At 38.7% G+C, this 26,975-nt stretch overlaps 1 protein-coding gene across 3 annotated transcripts in view; it reads right to left on the reverse strand.

Annotated features, from left to right (window-relative positions):
- Window positions 1-26,975, reverse strand: part of COMMD1 (copper metabolism domain containing 1) — a 251,331-nt gene that overhangs the window by 60,273 nt on the left and 164,083 nt on the right. The window contains exon 3 of one of the 3 annotated variants that reach the window (XM_088026519.1): window positions 12,598-12,644. The exons of the other annotated variants lie outside the window; for them this stretch is intronic. Within the exon in view, the coding sequence (XP_087882645.1) occupies window positions 12,598-12,644 (47 nt within the window). The remainder of the gene's footprint in view (window positions 1-12,597; window positions 12,645-26,975) is intronic. 3 annotated transcript variants of the gene reach the window in all.

Genomic DNA, 26,975 nt, shown 5'->3' on the forward strand with positions numbered 1-26,975 from the left:
ATTTGGAACTATTAAAAGGCCTAGCTTTACCTAGTTATGCTATCAAAATATTTTATCAGGTATTCAAGAGCCTTTAAACCGGGGCTTAATACATGGGGCTTTGTTCAGATTTTTGCATTTGGCTGGGGTACACTACAGAAAATACATCTAATGCACTTCAAGATATCTGTAGGAATGCAGATGATGCTTATCAAGCCAGAGACAAAGTATAAGAACAATTTGAAACATCTGATTTAAGTTTTTTTTGTTTTTTTTTTTTAAGTAATTTCTACACCTAACAGGGAGTTTGAACTCATGACCCCAAGATCAAGAGTCGCATGCTCTTTCAACTGAGCCAGCCAGGCACTCTTGAAACATTTTATTCTTTTCCCCCCAAAATCATCCACCTGGGTCTGGGCCTAACTGGTTATAATAACAAGAAATGACAAGACTAAACTCCTGGATTTAAGTATCTGAGTCAAGAGTTAGAACCTGCTTTTTTTTTTTTTTAACATTTTATTTATTTATTTGACACAGAGAGGGAGAGAGAGCACCAGTAGGGTGAGCGGCAGGCAGAGGGAGAGAGGGGAAGAAGCAGGCTCCCCACTGAGCAGAGACGCCCCCCCCTCCCCGATGTGGGGCTTTATCCCAGGAGCCTGGAATCATGAACTGAGCCAGAGGGAGACGCTTAACTGACTGAGCCACCCAGGCGCCCCGAAACTGCTGCTTTTTAATAGAGTGTAGATACAGCATGTGGTGGAATCAAATCGGTTAGCAGATGAATAAGCAAGCACATCATTATTAAGAATATGTAGTCTGGGGCACCTGGGTGGCTCAGTCGTTAGGTGTCTGCCTTTGGCTCAGGTCATGATCCCATGGTCCTGGGATCGAGCCCCGCATCCGGCTCCCTGCTCAGCAGGAAGCCTGCTCTCCCTCTCCCACGCCTGCTGCTTGTGTTCCTGCTCTCACTATCTCTGTCTCTGTCAAATAAATAAATAAAATCTTAAAAAAAAAAAAGAATATGTAGTCTGTGATCATGGGGGGAATACAGCAGTGTATTAAATTCAGGGTTTAAATAACTATTCCAAATTAGAAAAGAAAGCAAAGGCAAAATATTAAAAGTGCAAGAGCTAAAATGTTACAAAATCCTAAGAGATCTAAGAGGCCACCATCTCAAACCAACAGAAAAACCCAAGCTACCTTTAATGATTTTGGAGAAAGATATCTCACAGGTTCCTAAGAAACTCCTTCCCCAGGTAACCACTCTAATATTCTTCAGGAATCTCTTACTTTCCGAGCCTAGATCTTTAGTGCTTTAGCTTAAACTTATTGCCTAGCAGGGTCAGAGACTATAACTAATTATTAGTTCATATAATAATTGAAGGCTGCCATTAACCAAGTGTTTGGTTTTCTCCATCTACATGCTAAAACTTCTTTGTGTATAACGTCTACTTAAATGATTTTGATATCTAGGCCCATAAGCATACCAAGAAATTCTTTGGCAAAACAATACTACAGTCACAAAATGCTAAAATAAAAAATAAAAAGAACGATGACATTAAATACTTAAGTGGAACCATTTAGAATAAATTAATCATAAAATAAAACAGAGGGTGCCTGGCTGGCACAGTCGGTAGAGCATGTAACTCTTAATCTCAGACTTGTGAGTTTAAGCCCCGTGTTGAATGTATAGCCTACTTAAAATAAATACATACAAATTAAAAAAAAAACCTTGAAAATAATAAAAATAAAAAAAACAAAATAGAAGTCCTATATCCAATTTTCTCTATTATTATTATTTTCTATGCAAAATTGCCACAAAGCTTCATTCCCCAATTGACTGGTTGTATTTAGCATTATAACACAACTCTGGCAAGTTCTACATGTTGTGGTTTCTTTATTTTTTTTTTAAGATTTTATTTATTTACTAAAAAAAAAAGATTTTATTTATTTACTTGAGAGACAGAGAATGGGAGATAGAGAGCATGAGAGGGAAGAGGGTCAGAGGGAGAAGCAGACTCCCTGCTGAGCAGGGAGCCTGATGTAGGACTTGATCCCAGGACTCCAGGATCATGACCTGAGCCTAAGGCAGTCGCTTAACCAACTGAGCCACCCAGGCGCCCCATGTTGTGGTTTCTTTAAGAAGTACTAAAGTTATGGGGTGCCTAGGTGGCTCAGATGGTTAAGCGTCTGCCTTCGGCTCAGGTCATGGTCCCAGAGTCCTGGGATCGAGTCCCGCATCGGGCTCCCTGCTCCTTGGGAGCCTGCTTCTCCCTCTGCCTCTCTCTCTCTCTCTCTCTCTCTCTCTCTCTCCCCCTCCCTCTCTCTCATGAATAAATAAAATCTTAATAAATAAATAAATAAATAAATAAAAAGTACTAAAGTTAGGGGACAGAAGGTGAGAATGGGAAAAGGTGACCTAGGATCTCCTAACCAAGACTGATTGAAGAAGGCCACATACAGCTGACCGGGTAATATATGACTTACTTCCCCAATTTTTCTTTTGGTTACATTTATTAACACAAAGGAAATCTTGGCTAAGCCTAAATTTTAGCCATGAAGCCTCCCTCTATTTAGGCTGTCCTTTCATAAACTTTAACCTTTGACCTGCAGCTCTGTCACTCTGTGTCTTCCATGTTTAACAACTTGACAGAGAAAGAGAACATGCAGCAACGGTCAAACTGGCAATGGCTTCTTGAAGAGCAATTATATAATAATTGAAAATATAGATATCTATAATAAAGAAACCCATACTTCATGTGGCTTTTTCAGAATTATATTGATACCTTGCTAGAGCTTTTTTTGTAGCAAAGGATCTTCCACGTTCCTTCTTAAGGAAATAATTATCCAAAATTAAAATTTTATAGTTCCCTGAAAACTGTGACTATTAATAAAGATACCCATACTTCATGTGGCTTTTTCAGACTTATATTGATACTTCTCCCAATTCTTTTAGGACACCTTGCTAGAGCCTTTTTTGTAGCAAAGGATCTTCCACATCCTTCTTAAGGAGCTATTTATCCAAAATTAAAATTTTATACTTCCCTGAAAACGGTGACTATTCTCCACTTGTCCTTTCCTATCCATTCTCCACCTGTCTCTGCCTTGTTCCATGTCCTATGGGGCTGTTCTCTAAGACTGTGTCACTCCCTTATTCTTACAGCTGGGTTCTAGCAAGAGGAATGAGGTCAGGTTATTTATTCCCCAAACCCCAATTCCGTCTCCTCTGTTATTTCCAATATTTTCTATGTGCGGGTATCGTTTCTTCATTTCCTACTTTACTTCCTGGCCTCAATCACTGTTTTCAGTATAAACATAAAGATGAGTCTCTTCAGACTGTCGAAGTACGTATCACCGAACACAAACTCCAAGGATTAGCAGAGCAAGGATTTTCGTCATGCCTAAATTGATAGGAAGGCTGCCCTCCAGGTGGTTATTACCCAAAACCAATATCTGACTTTTTTCTACTATCATGTACTGAAATTTTGTATAGCAGCACTTTGATATTAAGGAAGAACAACAACAATAGCAACAACAGCAGCAACAACCACCATGGAAGATCAGATTTCATTAAGAATTTGCATCAAGGATCTTGATTTCAGAAACGTGGGCTCATCTCTACAATCAGATCTGAGACCCTATATCTGAAGTAATGGATAGCTGGGCACCTGGGTGGCTCAGATGGTTAAGTGTCTGCCTTCCACTCAGGTCATGATCCTGGGGTCCTGGGATCGAGTCCCGCATCGGGCTCCCTGCTCCTCGGGGAGCCTGCTTCTCTCTCTGCCTCTCTCTCTCTCTCTCTCTATCATGAATAAATAAAATCTAAAAAAAAAGAATAAAGTAATAGATAGTTTATGCTGCAGCTTAAAACAATACTTCAAAAAAGAAAACTTGTGATTTATAATTCTTTTAAAGTTTGTAATTTATAATTTTTTATTTTTAATTTTAAAAAATTTTAAAAAGATTTTACTTATTATTTGAGAGAGAGAGAGAAAGCATGGGTGGGGAGAAGCAGAGGGAGAGGGACAAACAGACTCTGGGCTGAGCACAGAGCCTGACGCAGGGCTCCATCCCAGGACCCTGAATCATGGCCTGAGTCAAAATCAAGAGTCAGACGATTAACCGACTGGGCCACCCAGGCGCCCCTATAATCTTTTTTTTTAAACAAAAATTGTTATTTTTATATTACAAACAATGGTCCCTACTCAGGCCATTTTTATGCTGAGGAAATCCTCATTTCAAATACAATAGCTGACGAGTTCTACAGCTACTGTGTGAAGTGCCTGCTAACACAATTTTCAAAATGAACAAAAAAATTACAAAGCAAATCATCCTATTGGGGATGAAAAAAGATGAAAATTAGACTTTGGGAGGCTAAGACTGCAATTTAATGATGGAGCAACTAAATTAAAATGATTCATCCCAAAACTCAATAGGTGTCCATAATATGCTAAAAGCTATGTGGGACTAAGACAGGGTCTTCAAGAACTGAAGGAATCCACTCTAATAAATGAAACACAGCACTGCCTCAGCACATAGCAGGTGCTTTCCGAGCCAGAGCAGCTTCGAGAGGAAGGGCTTATCCATCTTCCCGCAATCTCCTAGAAGAGGACAGACTATTACCAGTGTATTACAAAAGCATTAACCATCACTGGACAATAATTACTGAGTTTTCTGGAGTTGTCATTCAGGCATTTCAAAGGACTTTTGTGAGGACAACCTGACAACTCCCACTAATCCTTACTATATTAAGAAAACATGAACTTTTCATTAGTTAACTAGCAACTCAAGGGAGAAAAGAGACACTGAATATATAAGAAGTTGCAGATTTACCACTGACTGAAGTTACATCTAAGGCACCACCTAACTTCAACTTTCTATACACAGGTTTTATATAAAGTGGCAACATTTTAAAATATAATAATTTCAGGAGCGCCTTGCGGGCGCAGTTGGTTAAGTGTCAGACTCTTGGTTTCAGCTCAGGTTGTAATCTCGGGGTCGTGAGATCAAGCCCCATGTCAGGCTCCACATGGAGTACTTCAGACTCTCCCTCGGCCCCTCCCTGCTGTGCTCTTTCTCTCTAAAATAAATAAATAAAATTTAAATATATAAATATATATATATAATAATTTAAGATCTTAATCATTCAGAGGCCTGTTATCTGGGTCTCTGCTGCTTCACTTCTTCCTCCTTGTTTTGGTCCATCTTTTTTTTTTAATTTTTTTATTGTTATGTTAATCACCATATATTACATCATTAGTTTTTGATGTAGTGTTCAAAATTAGTTTTGATTCATTGTTTCTGCATAACACCCAGTGCTCCATGCAGAATGTGCCCTCTTTAATACCCATCACCAGGCTAACCCATCCCCCTACCTCCTCCCCTCTAAAACCCTCAGTTTCTTTTTCAGAGTCCATCGTCTCTCATGGTTCGTCTCCTCCTCTGACTTACTCCCCTTCATTCTTCCCCTCCTGCTATCTTCTTCTTTTTCTTTTTTCTTAACATATGTTGCATTACTTGTTTCAGAAGTACAGATCTGTGATTCAACATTCTTGCACAATTCACAGCGCTCACCAGCACATACCCTACCCAATGTCTATCACCCAGCCACCCCATCCCTCCCACCCCCCACCACTCCAGCAACCCTCAGTTTGTTTCCTGAGATTAAGAATTCCTCATATCAGTGAGGTCATATGATACATTCCTTTCTCTGATTGACTTATTTCACTCAGCATAACCCCCTCCAGTTCCATCCACGTCATTGCAAATGGCAAGATCTCATTCCTTTTCATGGCTGCATAATATTCCATTGTGTATATATTCCACCTCTTCTTTATCCATTCATCTGTCGATGGACATCTTGGCTCTATCCACAGTTTGGCTGTTGTGGACATTGCTGCTCTAAACATTGGGGTGCACGTACCCCTTGGATCCCTATATTTGTATCTTTGTGGTAAATACCCAGTAGTGCAATTGCTGGATCGTATGGTAGCTCTATTTTCAACTGTTTGAGGAACCTCCATACTGTTTTCCAGAGTGGCTGCACCAGCTTGCATTCCCACCAACAGTGTAGGAGGGTTCCCCTTTCTCCACACCCCTGCCAACATCTGTCATTTCCTGACTTGTTAATTTTAGCCATTCTGACTGGTGTGAGGTGGTATCTCATTGAGGTTTTGATTTGGATTTCCCTCATGCCGAGCAATGTTGAGCACTTTTTCATGTGCCTGTTGGCCATTTGGATGTCTTCTTTGGAAAAATGTCTGTTCATGTCTTCTGCCCATTTCTTGATTGGATTATTTGTTCTTTGGGTGTTGAGTTTGATAAGTTCTTTATAGATTTTGGATACTAGCCCTTTATCTGATATGTCATTTGCAAATATTTTCTCCCATTCTGTCGGTTGTCTTTTGGTTTTGTGGACTGTTTCTTTTGCTGTGCAAAAGCTTTTTATCTTGATGAAATCCCAATAGTTCATTTTTGCCCTGGCTTCCCTTGCCTTTGGTGATGTTTCTAGGAAGAAGTTGCTGCGGCTGAGGTCGAAGAGGTTGCTACCTGTGTTCTCCTTTAGGATTTTGATGGACTCCTGTCTCATGTTTAGGTCTTTCAACCATTTGGAGTCTATTTTTGTGTGTGGTGTAAGGAAATGGTCCAGTTTCATTCTTCTGCATGTGGCTGTCCAATTTTCCCAACACCATTTGTTGAAGAGACTGTCTTTTTGCCATTGGACATTCTTTCCTGCTTTGTCAAAGATCAGTTGACCATAGAGTTGAGGGTCCATTTCTGGGCTCTCGATTCTGTTCCATTGATCTATGTGTCTGTTTTTGTGCCAGTACCATACTGTCTTGATGATGACAGCTTTGTAATAGAGCTGGAAGTCCGGAATGGTGATGCCGCCAGCTTTGCTTTTCTTTTTCAATATTCCTCTGGCTATTCGGGGTCTCTTCTGGCTCCATACAAATTTTAGGATTCTTTGTTCCATTTCTTTGAAAAAAGTGGATGGTATTTTGATGGGGATTGCATTGAATGTGTAGATTGTTCTAGGTAGCAATGACATCTTCACAATGTTGGTTCTCCCAATCCATGAGCATGGAACATTTTTCCATTTCTTTGTGTCTTCCTCAATTTCTTTCATGAGTATTTTATAGTTTTCTGAGTACAGATCCCTTGCCTCTTTGGTTAAATTTATTCCTAGGTATCTTATGGTTTTGGGTGCAATTGTAAATGGGATCGACTCCTTGATTTGTCTCTCTTCTGTCTTGTTGTTGCTGTATAGGAATGCCACTGATTTCTGTACATTGATTTTATATCCTGCTACTTTACTGAATTCCTGTATGAGTTCTAGCAGTTTTGGGGTGGAGTCTTTTGGGTTTTCCACATACAGTATCATATCATCTGCAAAGAGTGAGAGTTTGACTTCCTCTTTGCCGATTTGGATGCCTTTGATTTCTTTTTGTTGTCTGATTGCTGTGGCTAGGACTTCTAATACTATGTTGAATAGCAGTGGTGATAGTGGACATCCCTGCCGTGTTCCTGACCTTAGGGGGAAAGCTGAGAGCTTTTGAGAGTGATATTCGCTGTAGGTTTTTCATAGATGGCTTTTATGATATTGAGGTATGTACCCTCTATCCCTATACTCTGAAGAGTTTTGATCAAGAAAGAATGCTGTACTTTGTCAAATGCTTTTTCTGCATCTATTGAGAGGATCATATGATTCTTGTTCTTTCTTTTGTTAATGTGTTGTATCATGTTGATTGATTTGTGGATGTTGAACCATCCTTGCAGCCCAGGGATAAATCCCACTTGGTCGTGGTGAATAATCCTTTTAATGTACTGTTGGATCCTACTGGCTAGTATTTTGGTGAGAATTTTTGCATCCATGTTCATCAAGGATATTGGTCTGTAATTCTCCTTTTTGATGGGGTCTTTGTCTGGTTTTGGGATCAAGGTAATGCTGGCCTCATAAAATGAGTTTGGAAGTTCTCCTTCCATTTCTATCTTTTGGAACAGTTTCAGGAGACTAGGTATTAATTCTTCTTTAAATGTCTGATAGAATTCCCCTGGGAAGCCATCTGGCCCTGGGCTTTTGTTTCTTGGGAGATTTTTGATGACTGCTTCAATTTCCTTAGTGGCTATAGGTCTGTTCAGGTTTTCTATTTCTTCCTGTTCAATTTTGGTAGCTGATACATCTCTAGGAATGCACCCATTTCTTCCAGGTTATCTAATTTGCTGGCATAGAGTTGCTCATAATATGTTCTTATAATTGTTTGTATTTCTTTGGTGTTGGTTGTGATCTCTCCTCTTTCATTCATGATTTTGTTGATTTGGGTCATTTCTCTTTTCTTTTGGATGAGTCTGGCCAGGGGTTTATCAATCTTGTTAATTCTTTCAAAGAACCAGCTCCTAGTTTCGTTGATCTGTTCTACTGTTCTTTTGGTTTCTAGTTCATTGATTTCTGCTCTGATCTTTATTATTTCTCTTCTCCTGCTGGGTTTAGGCTTTATTTGCTGTTCTTTCTCCAGCTCCTTTAGGTGTAGGGTTAGGTTGTGTATTTGAGACCTTTCTTGTTTCTTGAGAAAGGCTTGTATTGCTATATACTTTCCTCTCAGGACTGCCTTTGCTGTATCCCAAAGATTTTGAACAATTGTGTTTTCATTTTCATTGGTTTCCATGAATTTTTTTTAATTCTTCTTTAATTTCCTGGTTGACCCATTCATTCTTAGTAGGATGCTCTTTAGCCTCCATGTATTTGAGTTCTTTCCAACTTTCCTCTTGTGATTGAGTTCTAGTTTCAAAGCATTGTGGTCTGAAAATATGCAGGGAATAATCCCAATCTTTTGGTACCCAATCTTTTGAGACCTGATTTGTGACCTAGGATGTGATCAATTCTGGAGAATGTTCCATGAGCACTAGAGAAGAATGTGTATTCCGTTGCTTTGGGATGGAATGTTCTGAATATGTCTGTGAAGTCCATTTGGTCCAGTGTGTCATTTAAAGTCTTTATTTCCTTGTTGATCTTTTGCTTAGATGATGTGTCCATTTCAGTCAGGGGGGTGTTAAAGTCCCCCACTATTATCGTATTGTTGTCAATGTGTTTCTTCGCTTTTGTTATTAATTGCCTCATATCATTGGCTGCTCCCATGTTAGGGGCATAGATATTTACAATTGTTAGATCTTCTTGTTGGATAGACCCTTTAAGTAGGATACAGTGTCCTTCCTCATCTCTTATTACAGTCTTCGTTTTAAAATCTAATTTGTCTGATATAAGGATTGCCACCCCAGCTTTCTTTTGGTGTCCATAAGCATGGTAAATGGTTTTCCACCCCCTCACTTTCAATCTGGGGGTGTCTTTGGGTCTAAAATGAGTCTCTTGCAGACAGCATATTGATGGGTCTTGTTTTTTAATCCAATCTGATAGCCTGTGTCTTTTGATTGGGGCATTTAGCCCATTTACATTCAGGGTAACTATTGAAAGGTATGAATTTAGTGCCATTGTATTGCCTGTAAGGTGACTGTTACTCTACATTGTCTGTGTTCCTTTCTGATCTATGCTGCTTTTAGGCTCTCTCTTTGCTTAGAGGACCCCTTTCAATATTTCTTGGAGGGCTGGTTTCGTGTTTGCAAATTCCTTTAGTTTTTGTTGGTCCTGGAAGCTTTTTCTCTCTCCTTCTATTTTCAATGAGAGCCTAGCTGGATATAGTATTCTTGGCTGCCTATTTTTCTCGTTTAGTGCTCTGAAGATATCTTGCCAGTCCTTTCTGGCCTGCCAGGTCTCTGTGGATAGGTCTGTTGCCAATCTAATATTTCTACCATTGTAGGTTACATATCTCTTCTCCCGAGCTGCTTTCAGGATTTTCTCTTTGTCTCTGAGACTCGTAAGTTTTACTATTAGATGTCAGGGTGTTGACCTATTTTTATTGATTTTGAGAGGGGTTCTCTGTGCCTCCTGGATTTTGATGCCTGTTTCCTTCCTCACATTAGGGAAGTTCTCTGCTATAATTTGCTCCAAAATACCTTCTGCCCCTCTCTCTCTTTCTTCTTCTTCTGGGATCCCAATTATTCTAATGTTGTTTAGTCTTATCATATCGCTTATCTCTCGAATTTTGCCCTCGTGATCCTGTAGTTGTTTATCTCTCTTTTTCTCAGCCTCTTTATTTTCCATCATTTGGTCTTCTATGTCATTGATTCTCTCTTCCGCCTCATTTATCCTAGCAGTTAGTGCCCCCATTTTTTTTTTTTTTAAGATTTTATTTATTTACTTGACAGAGAGAGACACAGTGAGAGAGGGAACACAAGCAGGGGGAGTAGGAGAGGGAGAAGCAGGCTTCCCACAGAGCAGGGAGCCCGATGTGAGGCTCGATCCCAGGACCCTGGGATCATGACCTGAGCCGAAGGCAGACGCTTAACGACTGAGCCACCCAGGCGCCCAGTGCCCCCATTTTTGATTGCACCTCATCGATAGCCTTTTTGATTTCGACTTGGTTAGATTTTAGTTCTTTTATTTCTCCAGAAAGGGTTTCTCTAATAATTCCACGCTTTTTTCAAGCCCAGCTAGTATCTTTAAAGTCATGATTCTGAACTCTAGGTCCGACATCATACTAATGTCCGTATTGAGTAGGTCCCTGGCTGATGGTACTACCTCTTGTTCTTTTTGCTGAGGTGATTTTTTTCGTCTTGTTATTTTGTCTTCCAGTAAGTGGTCGCTTCTCTGTTCAGAGAGTTGTTGCTACTCTCCTCTTCGATCTCCTGTTGAGTTTGTAGGTGTTCAGAATGGTTTGATCCCTATTCAGCTGAATTCCTGAGACCAGACGAAATCTAGGTCTCCTACCTTGGTCCATCTTTTAACTATTTCCACCACAAGATGAAAAAATGAACTGAAATTTAAACTGGTTATTCTGACTAAATCATAGCAACTCCATAAAAAGTTTTATAGACAAGGAGATTAGAGCTATTAGGAGGAACTTCAATTGTACCTTCATATGACAACTTTTGAAAATCATACCCATATAGTGCAATTCAAGTCAGAAAGATCTTTTTTCCCAATTTATTTATTTATTTTTAAATTGAAGTATGGTTGACATACAATATTATTTAAGTTTCAGGCATACAACATTGTAATTTGACATTTATATACATAATGAAATGCTCACCATCAAACACCATACAATGTTATTATAATATTATTGAGTATATTCCCTATGCTGTACTTTATATCCCATGACTTACTTATTCTATAGCTGGAATTCTGTACCTCCTAATCCCCTTCACTTATTTTGCCAATCCCCAACACCCCAGAAAACACCAGTTTGTTCTCTATATTTATGAGTCTGTTTCTGCTTTATTTTGTTTTTTCAGATTCCACATACAATTGAAATCATACAGTATTTGTCTTCTCTATCTGACTTGATTCACTTAGCATAATACTCTCTAGGTTGATCCACATTATTGCAAATGGCAAATGGCAAGATTTCATTTTTTATGGCTGAGTAATATTTGATGTATATATATCAGGTGTGTGTCATCTTCTTTATCCATTCATCTATCTACAGATACTTAGGTTGCTTCCAAATCTTGGTTTATTGCAAATAATGCTGCAACGAACATAGGAGTGCATAGATCTTTTTGCATTAGTGTTTTTGCTTTCTTTGGGTAAATATCCAGAAGTGGAAATACTGGGTCATATGGTCTTATTAAATTATTTTTAATTTTTTCAGGAAGCTCGATACTGTTTTCCATAGTGGTTGCACCAATTTACATTCCCACCAACAGTGTACATGGGTTCCTTTTTCTCCACATCCTTGCCAACACTTATTTCTTGTCTTGCTTTCTTTCTTTCTTTGTTTCTTTCTTTCTCTCTCTCTCTCTTTCTTTCAAAGGAGGCTCCATGCCCAACATGGGGCCTAAGTCATGACCCTGAGATTAAGAGTCCCATGCTCTACTGACTAAGCCAGCCAGGTGCCCCATCTTGTCTTTTTTATTTTAGCCATTCTGATAGGTGTGAAGTGATAGCTCATTGTGGTTTTGATTTGCATTTTCTTGATGATTAGTGATGTTGAGTATCTTTTCATGTGTCTGTTGGCCATCTGTATGTCTTCTTTGAAAAATGTCTATTCATGTCAGAAAGATCTTATTTCCAGATATTTCCCTTCCTTTTGTAACGAGGACTACTGTTCTCAGCCTTGATAATGTCCTCAGAACATAAATACTCTCAAGGAGAAGTAATACAAAGAGTCATTAACACCTTTCTATTACTTAAATCATAAGATTTATTTTCTTCCAGGAAGAATGAACCCAAGTAGCCTGCCTTTAAACTCAGGATGCCTAGCATTAAGAGGGACTAGGGGAGGGGAGGGTGTATAGGTAGGGCACAAAACACAAAAGAAGTAGGAAAATACCAAAGGCAAATCCTTCTCCTTACCCTGTAACCCATATTAGATACACAGATCCATAGGTGTGGTATCTTAAATTACTCAGATCACTGACCCATATTCTCTATGCCTTTCTAACCACCTGATCACCAAGGTTGCTAGGCACCAGGAAAACCTAGGGAACTTTATAAAGGGGGCATTAGTAAGATAATCCTCAATGAACCAAAGTTGAATTTACACACACAGAAACACATACATATCCTTCTGCTGCTGTGCTTTCATTTTCATCTGCAGGCTCAGGACCTGTGAACCAACAAGGCAATGAGATTCCAAGAACACTGTCCATTCAAAGTTATCTGAATTACTAAAAAGACAGAAAATGTCAAGAACAGGACCATGCAATTGTTTTGGCTTAAGAGTTCTTAGGTGAAAAAAATCTAGAGCTATGATTTAGGAGAAAACTAGACATGCCTGTCCTGCCAATGTGTGGTCAAAAGGAACATGTATTTTGGCCCAGGCAACCCCGACTTGTTTCTGAAAGGGAGAAAATAGTCTGACCTTGCAATGAGTGGTTCTTTCCTTGGCTGAATTATGTACTGCTAAACCAGGACTATCACCATTCTTTTTCCTTTAGAGATTTCAAAGCAGCATGACATACTCTGCTCCCCATTACAGGTCAGTATATATAATGAACAGTAGAAGTACCATTGATCTCCATTTTACCACTAGAAAAAAACAAACCTGGAGACTAGCCCCAGTTATGTGAAGGCCAGAATTCCCAGCTCTTTGATTCAATCCACTGCTTGATAATACCCACATCTGACTCTGAATTTAGATACTTTCAAGGCTGACTACTGTACATTTAACAGAGTAGAATGGAAACTAATTAGAGATACAGGTTTTTGCACTGATTTACATAAGCACCAGGACTTTAGCAAAGACTATTTTATTTTATTTTTTTAAGATTTTATTTATTTGTTTGACAGAGAGAGAGACAGCGAGAGAGGGAACATAAGCGGGAGGAGTGGGAGAGGGAGATACAGGCTTCCTGCTGAGCAGAGAGCCCAATGTGGGGCTCGATCCCAGGACCCTGGGATCATGACTTGAGCCAAAGGCAGATGCTTAATGACTGAGCCACCCAGGTGCCCCTGCAAAGACTGTTTTAAAAACACAAAACAAAAGAAAATAAAATGAAGCTGAGTTATATAAACACTAAAAGCTCAATACAACGAGATCATTGGCTGATTTCTACCTTTTTCAAAACATTGTGCTCCAGTTCATTTTATAACTTTTTTATTTTCAGCAGAACTTAATTTTTAGCTGTTAAGATTTTCTGTATTTTGAAAAACTTTTGGTGAAAAAATATTTGGATAGAAAAACTATTTTTAGGTGCTCTCGTTTGATTTGCAAGAAATCATACTGGCTTTTGGCTAAGTAGAACTAGTTCCCATGTGACAATGGACAGAGAACCACAGGAACAACTGGTAAACAAGTGAAAATGCACATCATACTGAAGGAGAAAGAAATTTCACTTAAATCTTAGAGAAAACAAATTGACCAAACTCTTAACACATGAGAAAGTATTGCTAATATTTGTCTGAAGTTCAAATTGGGGCCCCCTCATCATTCCTAATGAGATACATTCCAGAGAAAACTCATCTGCAAACAACTTTGACAATCAAATTAAATATATTTACATGAAAGGAAGAAAGAAGATTAAAAACAAAACAAAATAAAACTCAACCAGAGTTGCTTGTTTAGGTAATACCATTAGGCAGGCAGAAACAAAGTATGCAATGGCACTTGCTTTCTAAGGGGTTCTTGATAACCTACAGATTAAGATGGGGGAAATACCTTAATACATCCATTAAAAAGACCAGAGTGCAGCAATGAATGACAAACTCTTTGGCAGGGGAAGAAGACAGAAGTGAAACTAATCAAATCCATTCTGGGACTGCAGATTTTCTCCAACTAGAGGGATCATTAACTTGCACCATCTATCTATGTCCCAACTGTCTCAATGTGGTTTAAGTCATTCATGACAGCACAATTAAGCAGAAATAGACATAGTTAAAAAGTAAGCACTTCCCTTTTCTCTTGAGAAAGCAAATAAAACTATGTAAAGGGGGCAAAGGATGAAATGACTAAGGGTAGGAGGCCTTTCAAATTCAGAAAATGCTGATTTGGGGAGAAAGTTTTGAATAAATTTTGGGGGGGTTCAAGGCTGTGGGGAAGGGTGATTAATATTGTTGGGTTTCCAACAAACTCTAAATACAGTTACATTTTAAGGCATTGGGGGTTGGGACTTTAATATGAATTGGCAGGGGACACAATTCAGTTCATAGTAATCACAAAAGCTTAGAGGGTTGTGTTCATCAAGCATTATGTGTTTGTGGTTGATGATAATGATGATGATCTCACACATAATTCTAGGCCTGCTGTTCTTACTGTACAGAAAAAAATTTCTAATATTCCAGAAAAACACACACACACACACACATGCACGCACGCTATCTGCTGATTACTCAGGTCTGCCAGCCCAGTTTGGCAGAAACCTCATCTGGCTTCATCCTCACTGAACTCAATTTTGAAATGTCATTTAATCTGTGGGGGCTGACAGGATAAAAGCTGCCAGGAAGGGGAATGGAAAATGGTAAAAAGTAATCTTTGCTAATCCTCATTCCCAGATCCTATGAAGACTTTGCCCACCATGCTGTGACCCAAAGTCCAGGCCTGAAGATTGACTCAGAATCTGGCACACCATTCTGTGAGAGAATATGGAGATGAGAGAAGAAGAAAGGATGTGTAGTCACTGCATGAAGTTAGTTACTAGCCTTTTTAGCTCAAATAATTTAGTGCAAACTTCTGAAGTGGTAGGAAAAGAGGAGATTGCATCTTTATTACCTAGGGATGGATTCTGATATCACTTAGGTTGCTGGGGCCTTTGTTCATATACAACAATCATCCCTCACACTAACACAGTGCTTCACAGTTTAGAAAGCCCTTTTGCATGAATGACCTCATGTGATCCTTAGAACAGTCCTATTAACTAGGAAGAAACCAAGCCAGAGTTAAGGTACTTGGAAGAACTATGGAAGTGACAGATCTTCTCCATCTGATCCAGATCTTTTCAGCTATATCCAGCAAGAAGACTTCTTCAGATGATGCAATGGATTTTATGGGCTTTGATATACTTCTGGTCCAATTTGTGGAGGAAAAGAAAGAAAGGCCCCATTTTCTTAAAATTGCCCCAGAGTTCTAGAAACTAGAGATCAGAGTTCAGTCCTTTGCAAAAGACAGAACAGGTAGTCAGGTTCTAACTGGCAAAGAAATGGTTTCTTACTCAGTCATCATTTATTCAGTTGACTCTGGAAGCAGTAGAGGAAAGAGAAAAGTTTGAGGAGATTGAGAGGATCACCTCTGGACTCTGGGGAAAAGTTGAAATGCCTAAAAAGTGAAATGCCATAATTGAAAAGAAATTACTCTGGAAGACAGGAGTAGAAGAAATTGCAGGAAAAGGCAACAAATCTGAAAATGTTAGCAAATTCAGGGGGATACAGAAATTATACTAATGATAATATTAATAGCTATGGTAACTATCAATGGCTAACATTTATTGAATGTATACAAAATGTCACACATTACATGCTAAGTGCTTTACATGCATCATTTCACATTGGTGAGGATAATTTTATCCCATTTTACAGATAAGGAAAGTAAGGAAAGATGAGCAACTTGTTTATTAAGGCCACACAAGTAGTAAGTGGCAGAGCCAGTTTTAAACCCAGGTCTGTCTGGCTTCAGAGTCTGAGCACTTAACCATTTTGCAATCCTGGCTCACATTCGTATATAAGATAAACACCACCATTAATAGTCACTAAGTACCCTCCTGTGAAAGTTATTCTATGATTCAGTTAACTTTAGCAAAGACTCAAAGGAAACCTGAGTGTTGACAGTATGATAACCCAAAGTCAATCTAAAGTGGCCTGTAAAAACATCTGGATAGACAATGAGTACATCCTAGCTGCCATGAAAGATTTCTAGCATTTCGTTAAGTGTAATGGGATGGCAGCAGAGTTGAATTAATATGTGCATTCGGGCAGAGAATCATATTATAAAGAGACTAAGTTCTTATTCTGAGGCAAGGTGGCCTTTTATTCCCTCTCTCTCTGTGAGGGGGAGGCAGGGGGGGTGGGGCAAGGGCATTCAGTTTTATATACAGCTACTAGTCCCCATCACCAGGAATGGTAGAAGCAATGTTTACCTTAGTCAATTGACTAAAATGTGGAACTTTTTTTTTTTTTAAGTAGGCTCCATGCCCAGCATGGAGCCCAAAGTAGGGCTTGAACTCAGGACCCTGAGATCAAGACCTGAGCTGAGATCAAGACCTGAGTTGAGATCAAGTCGGTTGCTTAACCGACTGAGCCTCTCAGATGCCCCTGTGTGGAACTTCTTAAGACTTCTCCCAAATCACAGTTAGTAGAAATGAAATACCTGCTTAAACCTGGGTTCTTTCCATCTATAATCAGAAGGAATTCTCAGTTCTGCCTTGCAACCCAAGAACACCATGTTATTCATCTTGAAAAAAAAATCACATCAACATATATAGGTACTTATGGAATGCAAAAAGATAAATATGATCATTTTATGTTGTATGCCTGAAATATGTCAATTATATCTCACATTAAAAAAGAGTGAAAAAGTACTGAAAAAAAAGTAAGTATATTAAATTACAAATTCAAACTTTTAACATCCTTCATATTTGGCCTATAGCTATTCTCTGGCCAAGCCAAGAGCAAATAGCACTGGGTGGTGTGAAGGGACAGACAGCCCTTGATAATGTCCAAAATAGCATAGTTCACTCATACGTAATCAAGGCTTGATGATAATCATCTAAAACAGAAAGATGGTGTAGGCAGCATATACACTGTTATAAATAAAAATAAACTAAATGATTAGTAAAAGTAAATAATGCTTACTCTACTTCACAGTCTATCCTTTCATTAGAAAGAATACATTTGCCACTCTATCCAAGATTATGTCTAAATGAACCAGAAATACGAACTATCAAAAGTAGGTCAAAAGAAGCGGGACAAAAACATTAGTTAAAAGCAAATAACTGTTTTGAAGAAAAGTGAGGTATGTCCCCAATGGAAGTATAAGAAAAATATTTTGACAGTATGACATATATTTCCTCTATGAAATAACAGTCCATGTTTATTTCCTCAACTTGGTTTGGCAAGTTCTTTGCCAACAGAGGAAGCATGAATAGAAGAATATGGTACCTAACTGCTGGCTGTGATTCCTGGTTTCTGAAGCACTTTAGTCACATTTGTAAAATGTAAGGTGATGTAGAAATGTTGGGGTTTGGAGCAAACAGTCAAGAAAGAATTCTTGAGATGTCTTCAGTACAAAAAGGTGGTTTTATTAAAGCATGGGGACAGGACCTACAAGGCAGACAGAGCTGTACTGGGGTTGTGATGGATGACTGATTATATGCTTTCAAGTTGGGAGGGGGTTAGGGATAGCATAAGTCCCGAAGGAATTTTGGAGGCAAGGTTTCTAGGACCTTGAGGGGGCTAGCTATTGTTAGGAAAAAGGTCATTTATTACTGTCTAGAAATCCTCAGTCATGAGAACTTTCAGATGTGTATCAGTGGACCATATGCTTGAAGGATGATTGCTAACATGTATCTTGGGGGGTAGAGATAAAGGAAGTTTCCAAAGTAATTTGTATATGTTAAAGAAGACTTACAGGATCCTGGAGGTTGGGATAATGTTAAGCTAAGATTGCTTTTTGCCTCTAGTAAAAGTGTCAACATCAAGGCAGCTGAGTTCCCAGAGGAAGGTCACTCTACCTGTTTCAAGGACTTGTCAGTGGGCTGCAGGCAGTAAGGAAATTTAATTTTTTCTTTTGTCTCTGTTTCCTGTATCACAAGGCATTTCAAGTATACAAAAAATTTGGCAAAAATATGACTCTCTTATACTGTTTCCCCAGATTCACCATTTGTTCAACCGCTTACATTTCGCCACATTCACTTTATGATTCTCTGTCTCTCTCACAACTACTTGAGAGTAAGTAGGGGATGTCATGCCCTTTTATTCCTAAAACTTTAGTGCATATTTCCTAAAGACAAGGGCATTTTCAGGGCACCTGGGTAGCTCAGTCAGTTGAGTGTCTGACTCTTGGTTTCGGCTCAGGTCATGATCTCAGGGATATGAGATCAAGCCCCGAATGGGGCTTTGTGCTCAGTGTGGAGTCGCTTGAGCTTCTCTCTCTCCCTCCGTTTCTGCCCCTCCCTCAGCTCGTGCTGGCTCTCTCCAAAATAAATAAATAAATAAAATAAAATCTAAAAAAAAGAAGACAAGGGCATTTTCTTACATAACCATGGTTATGTGATAATGATAAATGCTACTGTCTAACCCAGTCTATATTCAAGTTTTAGCAGATGCCCCAATAGTGCCCTTTATAAAGTTTTTTTCCTGTTCCCAAATCAAATTCACAATCACACATTGGCTGCATTTAGATGTCATGCATCTTGAGTCTCCTTTAATCTGGAATAGTTTCTCAATCAGCCTTTCTTATGTTTCTTGATCCTGACATTTTTGAAGAGTACAAGCTAGTTATTTTGCAGAATGTCAGTTTGGGTTTGTCTGGTGTTTCCTCATGATGAGATTCTATGTGTGAGGGAATGCCTATCTATTTACAAAGAACCTACCGCCAACAATTAGTGGACATGGCCTTTGAAGTCATACAAACTTAAATTCAAATGTAAATCAAAATACCACTTTCTAGCCGTGTGGCTGGCTAGTTTTACCCTGTAAAACAGTGATTTTAACAGATTTAATTGTTAAGATTGTTGTGAAGATTTAATGAGATAATGCATCTAAAGCAATTTAACACAGTTTTGGGGTGGGTTTAAAACTATCTTACACCTCTCTCAATTTTACCACATTATCTTATACTCAGCAACAATGAAATAAAATTGATTAAGCAGCATCTCTATTTACTTTCCCAAAGAGAAAAAGTACTGTACTCTAAAGTACACGCTGCCTTTAGCAATCAAGTCTGGCCAAGGTACATCAGTGCCAGCCTGAAACTGGCGGCAGCATCTCAGATGTCTGGATGCTCCCAAAGGCTGCCTCCAGATACCCTGCTGCCACCTGCACTAGCCCAAGCAGTACACAAGCACCGGCTAGGGGAAGACTACCCGAAGTACCACATAGAGCATGTTCCTCCCTGCTGAGCTCCCACCATGACACAGGCCCCTGAAGTGGTGTGGAAGAGTATGACAAAGGCACTGAACATGAAGACTCCAGGCTAGAGCTGCCAAGAACATGAACTAGTTTAGGGGGTTGATAATGAGTACTCTGACTAAAAACCGAGTAAGGAGCTCAGGTGCAAACTCTGTCCTTCCTGTCAATCCACCACTGTCAATCCTAAGAAAGAAGAGGAGAATACCCAAATCAAGTAATTTTCTTAAAGTCAAATTGAGAGTTTATTTTAATATTCAACAATAACACTGAAAAAATCAGGAAGTCCACAGTTAAGATGCCATTCATACTTCATTTCCATAAATCCCTTGCCCATGCAAGAGGGCAAGGGAGCTGGTATGCACAGAATTCCCAATCTACTGTTTAAGTACGATAATCTCATCCTCCACACTCTCTCTTAGAAAGCACCAATAAAATTATTCTGTTTATGCTAAATCACTACTCTATGCCAGAGGTTAAAACAAAACAAAACAAAAAAGGATTATAACAACTGCACCAATTCTTCTAAGTACAGAAGTACAAACTCATTTTTGAGATTTAGAATCTAATTTAATTCGTGTTTTTCTGTTATTAACTTCAGTGTTCCATCATTTTTCTGTTTTTCCCTCTTCCATCAATTAGAACTTCAAATGAAAGTCAAATGATCCCTGAGGGTAAAGAAAATAAAGTGAAACAAACAAGAAAATTCCCATGTCCCACATTTCAAACTGCGAGAAGTGGCCTCCAGTAAAGCAAATAGAAAATTATACTCTCATCAGTGTGCTGAATAAGAGTTTACATCTAAACTCTGAAAAAGAGAAAAATTCTAATGCAAAGCCTTTATTTTACCTTCATTAATGAAAAGTAAAAATTCTATAATGTGAGCATTAAGAACTTCTAATAATTCTGTCGTAAGTCTTGAGTCAGCCTCCAAGAAATACTTAGATTAAAAATAAAACTTAATACTTAGATTAAAAATAGGAATTCTCAGCTAGAGCTTAAATCTAAACATATGACAGTGAAGATGCTATATACCCTGAAAGTCACTAGTAGCCTCTTTTCCTTAGGACATAATGACTCCACTGGAAATTTCAAAGAAATCACATATCCTTTTGCAATCATCTTTAATTGGGGGAGAAAAACACCTCTCATCTCCTCCACTGTATCACTTGTGAGATCTCAGTATTATGTTTAAAAGTTCACTATATTTAAAACATTTTGAAGGTTAGGGTTAGAAAGGAATATGTAAATGCACGTAAATTCTGCCATTTTATAGTGTTTCCCTCTCCCTGTATAGGAAAATCAGGAAGTGAGCTCTATTATTACCCATGGAACCCAAAGAAGTATTATGGGGGAAAAATTACTGGTTTGAGAGACAATTTGGATTTAGATCTAGTTCAGTTATTAGCTGTGTGACCTTGGGAAAGTCATTCAAGTTTTCTGAAGTCTTGGTTTCCAAATCTAGAAAATGGAAAAATAATACCTATCTCATAGGACTGTTATAAAGACTAAATAAGATAGCACATATGCAAGCACCCACCACTGTGTCTAGTGTGAAAGAGACTTCCAATAAATATTAGTTTCTCTTTCTATCCTGTTACACACATCCTGTCACCTGGCACTTAATAATAAGGAGTTCTGCTAAACACTTGAACTACCAGCTCTGTTTTCTTCAAAACAGGCACTTGGCTCTTAACAGTGACAAGCAATCATGTGAAAGACTCCTGGGGCCTGACAATGTCCTAGAGAAACAAAAAAGTTCTTATATTGGGGAACAGCACCAACTGCTTCAGGCTATGACAAGCCCCAAACAGTAAATCAACTCCTGCATGTTTTTACAGTATTACTTAACATCCTGAGAGCTTTGTGCTCTTTCAAAAGTCTTTTTCTCCCTGCAAGAATCAGGCATGCTATTTGTCCTCTCTTCCCTTCTTAATAGAGGTCTTTATTCAACAAGACCACCCAATGGATTCAAATACTAGGAATCAGAAAAGGCCAGGTTCAACCATGAAGAAACTGGCAAAGTCTTGGGGCTAAACAGTAAGCCCTTCTTAACCTTTTAGAATCTGGACTTTTGTGTGCTTTCTGTTCTTGGGTATAGCAGACTTGCAGATGCACTGGTTCAAACATGTCTGTGTATTTCCCTCAACTACATTAACACAGAACTCTCACCACAGAAACGTCTTAGGAAGTCTAGAATCTTAAACTCTGACTACAATCTAAAAAGCAACACTTCCCAACTTCTCCCACTTCATGGTATAGACTGACCTCGACACATGACACCTCTGAACTAAAGGGACTTGAAAGTATTGATGACTACAAAGGGCTAAAGTACAAGCGGCACTGAGAGAAAAAGGTATACAAAGATTAAACCTATTTGCCACCTGACTCAGAGACTTTTACCACATAAACATAATTGCTTCAACTCCAAGCAGCTCTAGGTCAATGTTCACACTCCGTCACAGGACTGACCACCCCTATTGGACCTAACAGAGAAAGTGAATGTCAGAAAGCAACCAACATTTGATTTGGGACAGCAGGTCCTCGATGGAGGATCATAAAACACTAAACCAGCAAATTAGGTATCAAATACTTAATTGAGTGTATTATACTGGCCAGATATATAATTCTAAATACTGAGGGTTCAGTGGCAAACAAGCCAAGAGTTTTTACCCTTAAGAAGCTCACATTCTAAACACAAAAAAGACAATATTAAAACAATTTAAAAGTCAATTTCAGTAGGTCATAAAGATCAGTATTTCTGATCTGCAGTAATGATGTAAAACAGAACTTTTGGCATAATGAAGAAACTTTAGTCACCTTGCAGGTAGTTTATTCAAAGAGTTAAAGAAGACTGAATAAATTACAGATAGAGGTTGACCCAGTTTCAAAATTCAATTCTTACATTATTATCTCCTTGCTATGGGCTTAGCGTCATTGCCTCTGTCATTTGGTAGCACATACAAAAGCAGGATGAGATTTTTCTTAGGAAGATAATGAAGACCAAGACAGTATAAAATTACAAACACAAGGAAGAAATCTGAAGATGTGGGATCTACCTCCAATTCTATCAAATAATATTCACATGAACTTGGGTAATTCACTTAAACTCCTAGAGTCTGACTTTCTTCATCTATTCTATCCCACTTTGTAGGGCTTTTTAGAATTTAAATGAGACACTATAAAAAAAGAACTTCAAAATATTTATTTATTTTTAAAGATTTTATTTATTTATTTGACAGAGACACAGCGAGAGAGGGAACACAAGTGGTGGAGAGGGAGAAGCAGGCTTCTCGCTGAGCAGGGAGCCCAACGCAGGCCTTGATCCCAGGACCCCAGGATCATGACCTGAGCCGAAGGCAGACACTTAACGACTGAGCCACCCAGGCGCCCCAGAACTTGAAAATACTTAAAACATTGGACAATTACCAACTATTACTGCCTAATCAAAATGTTTATAGGAAGACTCAGATGAGAAAAGAGACAGGAATAACTACATTTGAAACCAATATGAATTCCTTCTCCTATCTATTAGCTGTTTTGAAATCTTTGCTCCCATTCTATTATTCCAAAGCGCTCACCCTGTGGAGGAAATGGATCCTAAAAAGTGGTATCAGGGCTCAGACAGCTCTTCTTAGTGATTACTCCCTCCTCTGAGCCAACAAATAATAACAAAATTTAAGGGTATTTCATTTCCTGGCATCCTAACCCATGATTAAATACCCTTACTTTATGAGTTATTCTCACTGATTATTATTAATTACAAGGTAGAAAGTAAATATGAAGTTACTTCTCTTAGCTGTTAAAACACAGACCATCAAGGACCTTGATAATCTCTTTTTCTCTTCGAAAACTAGTCTTTCATTTTCCTTGGGTATCTCTGTAGCCACCAGCTTAAAGGCAGACGCTTAACGACTGAGCCACATAGGCGCCCCAAATAAAATCTTTAAAAAAAAAAGGGGGATAACCATTTCTCAGCTCCAGCCTGTTGTTTGTAGATAAGTGGGCCTAGTGTTGATGGATCTCTGTTATTTCAAAAGATTCCAAAAACTACATTTTTGTGTGTTACCCCTGAAATTTTATTTGCAAAATGCCCAGTCACCTAGAGCTTACTATAAATTCATAGTGCAGATTTCTTCTGCCAGTGAAGAGGTAGATCATTTACTTAAAAAGTACTTATTAGTGCTGATATATAATTTACCATTATTCTGATTTAAGGAAATAAATATTACGTTGGACCTTGCAAACTAGAGATAGTAAAGAGGATATTTCAGGCTAGGCAAACATGTGCAAAAATACTGAGGTAGAAATATGCCCGGCACGTTGAGGGGAGGAAGGAGAACGTACAGGCTAGTTTGGCTGCAGAATTCCTTTAGAGAAGGAATAGGACACAGATGGGAAAAAACCGTAAAAGACACTGAATTTTAGAGCAGAGAGCGAGGATTTTTATGGATAATCTTTAAAAGAGAAAGTCTACAGAGAATGAGGAGCCATTACGAGGAGGAGGATCACAGCATTTCCTATCTTGCCAAGAGTTATATGTTGCTGTTCTTCCCATCTTTTTCAAAATAGAGGATGAGGCTGGATGTTGACCCATGAAACTTGGGAGTTCTGAAAAATTCCCAAATGAATGCCAATTTAACCAACCACACTATAAATCAACTCCCTTGGCATTGTGGTGGTCAAAGCTTTCAAAAAAAAATTAAATTGTCTCTAAAGGGCTATTTCTTTCTGATCTATAAAAACATTTAGAATTTAAAACTCAAAGAAAAGGTTACTGGACAGTTCGGCAATATTGTCAGGTTAATCATCAGATAGAGCTTTCATCAGACTGCCTATCAGTGGGCAAGAAGCTCGATTGACAAGTCTGGTCTCATAAAAGTCTTCCACCGGGCACAAGCCCCAGAACGCACCACTATCTATATTCAAAATGTAAAGACATGCCTCCAGTAGCTCTTATTTCAACTTCAGAGCCATTCCTGTTTTCTTCTGCAACAAATGATTCTGGGGCTTTTAGTCCAATTGATACTCTCAATAAAATTCCTGAAGACAAATGGTCAGGAGAACAGAGCTACTGACTCTCACCAACAGCTGGGATACTAAAATACCAAATGTATTGGGGCACCTGGGTGGCTTAGTCAGTTAAGCCTCTGACTCTTGATTTCAGTTCAGGTCCTAATCTCAGAGTCATGGGATTGAGTCCTCCATGTGGCACTGCGCTCAGCAGGGAGTCTGCCTGAGATTCTCTCCCTCTGCTCCCCGCTCTCTAAAATAAATAAATAAACAAACAAACAAATAAATCTTTAAAATACCAAATGTATTAAATGTACTTTGTTCTTTCAGACAAAATATTCTATAAGGCACACTTGAGAAAGGCCACATGCATATTGATAAGGAACTTAAACTTTATTATGAAGGTAATGTGGGAAACATTAATGATTTTTGGCCAGAGAAATATGATCAAAGCAGATTTTAAGGAACACTAACCTGGTGGCAATATTCAGGATGGCCTGAAGTGGGGAGAAAGACAAAAAGTAGGGAGACTAACTTAAGCAAATGCACAGAGTTGGGAATGAGCACAGTAGGCCTGTAGGAGGGTGAAGAGGACACTGGGCTTCTCAGGGCCTAGGAAACCATCAAGAACTGTTGTTACTCTATCACGTATGTGCCTTTCTCTTACATACACACAAACTCTCATTCACACTCATGTGGATATTCCATACACAGTGTCTGCCTCTGTCCATCAGTTCTCTTCTCTTCTCCTTCCCAGAAAACTCTTGCAGGATACAGATGGCCAATAAATACTACCCTAATGCAAGCTCTATGTGACCTCTCAGTTACAGTGCCTAACACCATTAAGCAGCTTCCCTACATCAATAAGTTGAAAATCCTAAGGAGAATCTATTTCACCCCAAAACTATTATCTCTGCCTGACCAGAGCCTGTCAAACCAAATCATGTCACAAATACCTGTTTAGCCTGTGAATGGTAGGCTACCCTTGTTCATCATTCCCTCTGATCTAATTAGCTGGGCCAGTGGGTAAGACTGAGAAGCTGGCAATAATTTACTGCTCATACAGCAAGGACTGTTGGGAAAGTAGCTTATCTTAGGTCAATTGGCAGGGTAGGCCGGGTAATGACAGACATACTTTGCTACAGCAAAAAATAAGCTACGCTAGATAGAGCATAGAGAACTTTTACAGCCAAATAGATGTGATGGCTGTTTTAAGATTAGCGAACACATTACTTCTCAATAGAACTGGAAAAAAAATACAAACTACTAAAAAAAAAAAAAGATTAGCAAATACATACAATTAACTGGTACTCAATGGAAACAAACTGTTCATCTGACTATGATGTGTGTGTATGTATGTATATGTGTGTACCTACATTCAAGCAAACTACCATATGTATTTACTGTCACACAGTGAAAAATGACTATCTTCTAAAGTTTTTCATCAGTCTTTTATCTTTTTTTTTTTTTTAAGATTTATTTACTTATTTGAGGAGGGGAAGGCTGAGGGCATAGAAAGAAACCCCAAGCAGACTCCGTGCTGACCGCAGAGCCAGATGCCGGACTTGATCCCGTGACCTGGAGATCACAACCTGAGCCGAAACCAGGAGTCAGATGCCTAGCTGATGGCACCATTCAGGAACCCTTGTCATCAGTCTTCTAAAAATTATCCTTTAATGCTGAAAAAAACCAAAATTTAAAAAAAATGTATATTCTTGGGGCACCTGGGTGGCTCAAGTCAATTAAGCAACCTGACCTTCGGCTCAGGTCATGATCTCAGGGTCCTGGGATAGAGACCCACATCTGGCTCTCTGCTCAGCAGGGCTTCTCCCTCTCCCTCTCTCTGCACTCTCTCTCTCAAATAAATAAATAATCTTTAATAAAAAAATTTAAGAATTTGATGTTCATATGATTTTTCTAGGAGCTCACATATTATTTAGCATGAATCACACATGTATTTCAAAAAATTATATTTAAGTTTAATAAATTCTATTTAGATTTAATATTTATACATCACCATGTAATTTAGAGCCCAAAATACAAACCCTAACCAAATTTAGCACAGGCAAGGGAAGTGATACACAAGCAAGGATTTAAAGATAAATTTAAACTCAAAGCAAGCCATTAGCCCAGATTCTGACAATCATAGAAATAGCATTAGCACTATTACCATTTTGTACAACTCTTAATTTACTACTATATTGTATATATTTGCTTTCTTTACATGACTGTTTCCTAAACCTAGACTGTGATGTATCTCTAGCATCTAGAATTGTGCCTGGTACATAGGCAATTCTAAATGATAAAGAAATGGCCGGTGGGAAGGATGTAAGAATGGAAAAAACTAAGTGATGTTTTGAATTCTGTC

The sequence above is a fragment of the Eumetopias jubatus genome, unplaced genomic scaffold, assembly GCF_037043125.1.
Source record: "Eumetopias jubatus isolate StellerSeaLion01/CBP00866 unplaced genomic scaffold, mEumJub1_p1.0 scaffold_9, whole genome shotgun sequence".
NCBI classification, from domain to species: domain Eukaryota; kingdom Metazoa; phylum Chordata; class Mammalia; order Carnivora; family Otariidae; genus Eumetopias; species Eumetopias jubatus.